This window comes from Nicotiana tabacum, chromosome 18 (assembly GCF_000715075.1).
Source record: "Nicotiana tabacum cultivar K326 chromosome 18, ASM71507v2, whole genome shotgun sequence".
Classification (NCBI taxonomy): Eukaryota; Viridiplantae; Streptophyta; class Magnoliopsida; order Solanales; family Solanaceae; genus Nicotiana; species Nicotiana tabacum.
This window is the reverse complement of record NC_134097.1, coordinates 115,793,094-115,798,613: the sequence shown is the minus strand read 5'-3', so window position 1 is coordinate 115,798,613 and position 5,520 is coordinate 115,793,094. Positions and strand designations below refer to the sequence as shown.

At 34.3% G+C, this 5,520-nt stretch overlaps 1 protein-coding gene across 1 annotated transcript; it reads left to right on the top strand.

Moving 5' to 3' along the window:
- Positions 1 to 2,647: 2,647 nt before the first annotated feature.
- LOC107812335 (F-box protein At2g27310) lies at positions 2,648 to 3,855 on the top strand. Its single transcript, XM_016637395.2, has one exon. The coding sequence runs from the start codon at positions 2,721 to 2,723 to the stop codon at positions 3,777 to 3,779; it is 1,059 nt and encodes a 352-aa protein (XP_016492881.2). The 5' UTR covers positions 2,648 to 2,720; the 3' UTR covers positions 3,780 to 3,855.
- Positions 3,856 to 5,520: the final 1,665 nt, after the last annotated feature.

Genomic DNA, 5,520 nt, shown 5'->3' with positions numbered 1-5,520 from the left:
AACGATCAATTGTAAATCTGGCTATTTTTGAATTTCTCATTTTACCCGAAAGATTAATCTCCGATTTCATACATTTAACGTAACTTAAACTAATTATCGAAATTATTTTTATTTTCTGCTTAATTTGTTTTAGTATTTTCACACATTTAATATATGTAAGTTATTTGATCACTTAATAGTCAGAATCTTAAATCTATTTGTGTCAACATTTTGTCTAGACAATTAATTATAGAATTCTAAAATAACATGTGGAACTTTTTGTGACAAGATTGCTAGCCATCTTTATACGTGTACCATTTTGAATTGCATGATATAGATAAGGTCAGTTAAGAGATTGACATTATAAAAGCTTATGTAAGATTTAGCTGCCCCCATATATATATATATATATATATATATATATATATATGCTGCCCCCATATTTGACTCCTCATAGATTTCTAGAATTCAGCTCCCTTACTACTCCACTTTTTTCCTTCTAATTTTGCAATTTGTATCTAACTAATTTGATAAGGACAGCATTTGCGGCTTCTAAGTGATTTCCTCATTTTTTTTTCCAAAGAAATTAGCAAATTGTCGAATAAATATCTAGGAATTAAGTAGATTTTACACAAACATCCCTTTCTAATATTTTAGTTAATATGAGATGATACAATAACAGCAAGGGCGGAGACATAACTCGACCTACGAGTTTGATCGAACTCAATAAATTTTGCTCAAGTGTATTTGATGTTTAGACTTTATTAGATACGTATAAATATTAAATTTAAAATCCGATTATTAATACCTGAAATCGTGTTTTGAAATTCAGAACTTATAAGATTAAATCCTGGTTCCTTCTCTGAATAACAAAGCTTCAGTACACAAATAAGTTAGGGTATGAGTAAATGATAACTTAAATACTTTTACATTCTTAGTGTACTTTGATCGTTTCCAATAGATTTTGTATCTCTTTTATTTATGTTAGTGATTGAAGCTCACTAGAAATAACTACTTGTATTCGGCATTTAAATAATTTGGTGACGTAAACGTTTTTTATATTGATAAAAAAATACAAATTGCTGTAAAATTTTCAAAAATGTAGAAGTCAATTACATATTTAGAGAGATATGATTCTCAAATTGTTCTAAAATCCAATCTTCAGCTTGACTTGAATATTCAAAAAGCTTTTGTGGACCAAAAAGCCGTCCTCAACTTGTTGTAAGTGGCCCTTCGTGCAAACAATTTGATCTTCTCATTGATGAAAGGATACCCTAAAAAAGGGATGAGTTGGGTCATTGGAAAAGTATTATGTTTGCTCCCAGATATTTCGACACAACAAATATATATTATATTTATTATTCGCAGTTATACTTTCAGAAAATTACCATTAGTAGTTATAATATATTTTAATGTTATAGCACATTCATATTTAATATTGAAACAAGACATCAATTGTTTTGAACTTAAAGAAAAGAGCAACAAGCTATTATAGCTTAGTTGGTTAGAGCATCCGCTTAAGTCTCAATAAATTATAACAAATATCTAAATTCTAAATAGAAAAATCAAAAATAATAGACTAAGATTCTAAATAAAGGATAATAAATAAACGGGATCTTCTTTTATTCGAAAAGTCTCGTGATCTTCAACCAATTATGCGCTTCAATATAATTATCGGGAGTAAGCGCTATAGCCTATTTCCAATACTCAACGGCTTGATCGAACCAAGCCTCTGCAATTTCAGAATCTCCCTGTTGAATGGCATGTTCTCCCCGGCCGGAATAGGTAGTTCAATTTGACTCGACATCATTCTATTTTTTTTATATTTTTGTATTTTGCCTTGGTTATATTTATTGTGCGAATGAATATACACACTCATGTAGCGCGAACGAATATACACATCCTGATATTTCGCTTTGGTTGCATTCATTGCGTACACATACTATATTCGTTGAACGTCTTAATACAAGCTGGTAACAATTGAACAGTAGGTACGAATGTATAGTAATTAGGCATACTATAGTTATGTATAATAATTAGCCATTAAATTGTAGTGCTTTATGAAATTCCTCATATTTATCCAACAATAATATATAATACACTTCTTCCTTTCAAATATAAGTGTTACTTTTAATTATAAACCTAATTAAGTTTTTGTTTGCTACTATTTCAATTTTGAGACTAGAAAATAAAGAATTTTTCATTACCGCTTAGCGAGCCAACTTAGCACAAATTCGGCTGTGTCAGCCAATTAAATGGACTTCAAATACCAACTACTAATCCAAAGAAATAGCCTACAGTTATAGTTCTAGTAAATAGTAGTAATAATAATAGTAATAATTTTGAAGCAACATTTACCCCATTGTTTTTTAAGAATCTAACAAAATTAGAAGATCCTTTACAGAGAAATTCAGATTTTATAGAAAAGACAAAATGATTATTCTTGCACATTGTTGGCTGTTGGATAATTATTGCGCGTTTAAAATATTTTTAATAATTTCCATATGCCAAATAGTTCACACGTAGATATTTATAATACTTTTGTGGGAAATAAATGGATAAAGACCTTTAAGATGCCGGTTTTGACTACTCATTTTCTTTTTTCTTCTTTTATTAAATACACGTACGATTAAACCCTTGCCATAACCCCTATATAAAACCTCCATTCAAACTCCAAAATCTTGCATTATTTTTCACTACACCAAAAAATATTATATTATACAGTTAGTTAACATATTCTCATGTCATCTTGTTCCACCACCACCACCACGTCTGACGACGGCGGAAGGACGGCGATCACCGCCGTCCATCCCGACATCATACAAATCCTAATCTTAACCAAACTCGACGGCCCAACTCTTATTTCCACCAGTTCCGCTTCTTCACAACTTAAAAATCTCTGTTCCGATGATATTCTCTGGCAAAAAATTTGCAACTCTTATTGGCCATCTTCCTCTAATCCTCTAGTCCAAAACGCCATCTCCACCTTCCCTTCCGGTCACCGGTCATTCTTCTCCGACTCCTTTCCCGCCATCCTCCACCATAATAATACTAATATATGTCGTACCGAATACCGAAATTTCTTAACATCGGAGTTGATATCAGCTGTTGATATTCACTTTGAGGAAAATTTATTATACTCAAAAGTAGTGAAAACTGAGACGAAAAGCGGGTGGTTCATGACTTCGCCGTTTAGAGTTGACCTTTTGGGTCATAAAGAGACGGTAACGACGCCGGTGAAATTCGACGGCGATGACGGAATATGCAAATCACGTTTAAAGGAGAATATGAAATTGAGCTGGATTTTAATTGATCCAAAGAAAAATCGAGCTGTGAATATGTCGAGTTTGAAGCCGGTATCCGTCCGGCGACATTGGTTAACCGGAGAATTGAAGGTCCGGTATTCGACGGTGATGGCTTCTGGCGCCGACGCCGGCGACGGAGGAGGGTTGGTGCAGTGCGGAATAGTAGTCACGTGCGAAGGGAAGGAAGGAGGTGAATTGCACGTGAGGGAAGTGAGCATGCAAATGGAGGACATGGATGGGAAAGTTTTATGTGGGAAGGATAGTTTGGTAATTTTACAAGAGGCTATGGAAGGAGGAAGGAAGAAGAGAAAAGAAGGAGAAGAAAAAGAAAGGTATGAGAAATTCTTGGAATTAAGGAAATTATGGAGGGAAAGGAAACAAAGGAGAGAAAAAAGATTAGATATGGTGTGTATATTGAGTGGGATTACAATTTTTATTTCTTTTTGGACTCTCATTGTGTTAGGTTCAAGAAGTAGTGGTAGTTATTTTAGTTAGAAATAGGAAAAAAAAGAATGAGAATTTAAAGTTATTATATTAATTTTTTCTGAATAAAGAGCGAAAATTACAATCTTATTGTAACATTTGTTTTTTCTTTATTCATTGATACATAATGAATCATAGCATGAAAATCTTCTATTAAGGCATAATTAATTCAATATTGTTATTAATCCTTAATCAATAAACAAATAGAGATGTTATTTTTTTTATATATCGTGACTCATTGCACTCATTGCACCTACCATTTTTGGGATTTTTACATTCATATGTCATATAGTAAACTATATTACCCTCCATGCTTCACTTTTAATATAATTACCTTTTATATACCTAATTACCATTTATGTATATTTTAGGAGTTTTAATGGTATTAATTAGTCTCCTAATTTAACTCTGTGAGCACGTGATTTTTGTTTCGCGCGACAATCGCTCCAAAAGAAATAAAAAAATAATAACAATTGGTCATGCTGTACAATTTTTGGATTTTTACATGGCACTTTGTTAATTATTTATGATTTTTGCCCATTTTATTTTATTAAAACAAAATACAAAAAAAATGTATGTGTCATGCATAATTTGAACCGTAATCCGGTTGTTAAATAGAAAATCATAAATAGGCATCTTTGTCCGTGATTTTGTTTTTGTTTGATTTTACCTGTTTTAAAATATTTTAATATGTGTGCAAATAATTGTATTAAGTAATTTTAATTTGAATTACTTAGGTTTTGTTTTTAAAATAAAGAAGAAAATAAAATAATAATAAAAAAAATCTTTTTCGGACTTGGGCCAATTTTAAACAAATTGGCCCAAACAAACTCAGCCCAAAAAACCAGGCTTGCCCGGTCCGTGACCAGCCTACCCCTAGCCATCTAAACGACACCGTTTAAATCCAGTATGATCTGGACCGTTGATCTCAGATTGATCAACGGTCAAGATCTCACACCCCATAACCCACTAATGAACCCGACCCGTTCCACCCGAACCAACCTTGACCCCTACTAAGCCAAACGACACCGTTCCACTTAAGCCCTCAGATCCAGACCGTAGATCTAGATTGATCTAACGGTTGAGATCAAGCCATCCACCCCGTATATAAACCCTAACCCCTTTACCCCGCGCCCTAATCCAAACCCCCCTGCCTTAGGTCGTCTTCACCAGACCCCAGCCCTCCAAACCCTAGCCGCCCCTGCATACCTTCGCCATGAAAGCCGGCGGCATGGACGCCGGTGACCCTACCCTTAACACCATAGATGCTCCTCACCGTCCTGAACCCAAATCCACCAACCACACACCTCGAATCCCATCCCACCTTCTCGAATCTTCATTTGAAGATTTGAGTCAAAACTCGATCTACCCCGATCTGCCCTAAATTCATACCAGGTAGTCCCCGGACCCCCCCTCGTGACCAAACCATGCTTGGTTTGGTCCGAATCTGACCAAGGAAGCATGAATCCCAGATCTAATCTTTGAAACCTTAGGGTTCCTTGTCACTGGTCCGTATCTCGTTTAAACCAAAAAGATTAAGGTCTAATGGACCTTAATCGAAGTGTTTCTCATCTGAGAAACACTTCGATTAAAGTCCGTTCAGCCTTAAGAAAGGTCTGTCCGAATCCGAGTTAAGGCTTTTGATTTTTCGAGATTTGAGGTGAGTTTTGCTTTTCTTTTCTTATTTCTGTTAGTCCATGTTCGTTTAAAAGGTCTGTTCAGGTTTTGTTTTAATCTGTGTTTTAAGTTTTAT

Excerpts from the sequence above, each read along its gene's own strand:
- LOC107812335 (XM_016637395.2), top strand. The coding sequence starts at position 2,721 with ATGTCATCTTGTTCCACCACCACCACCACGTCTGACGACGGCGGAAGG.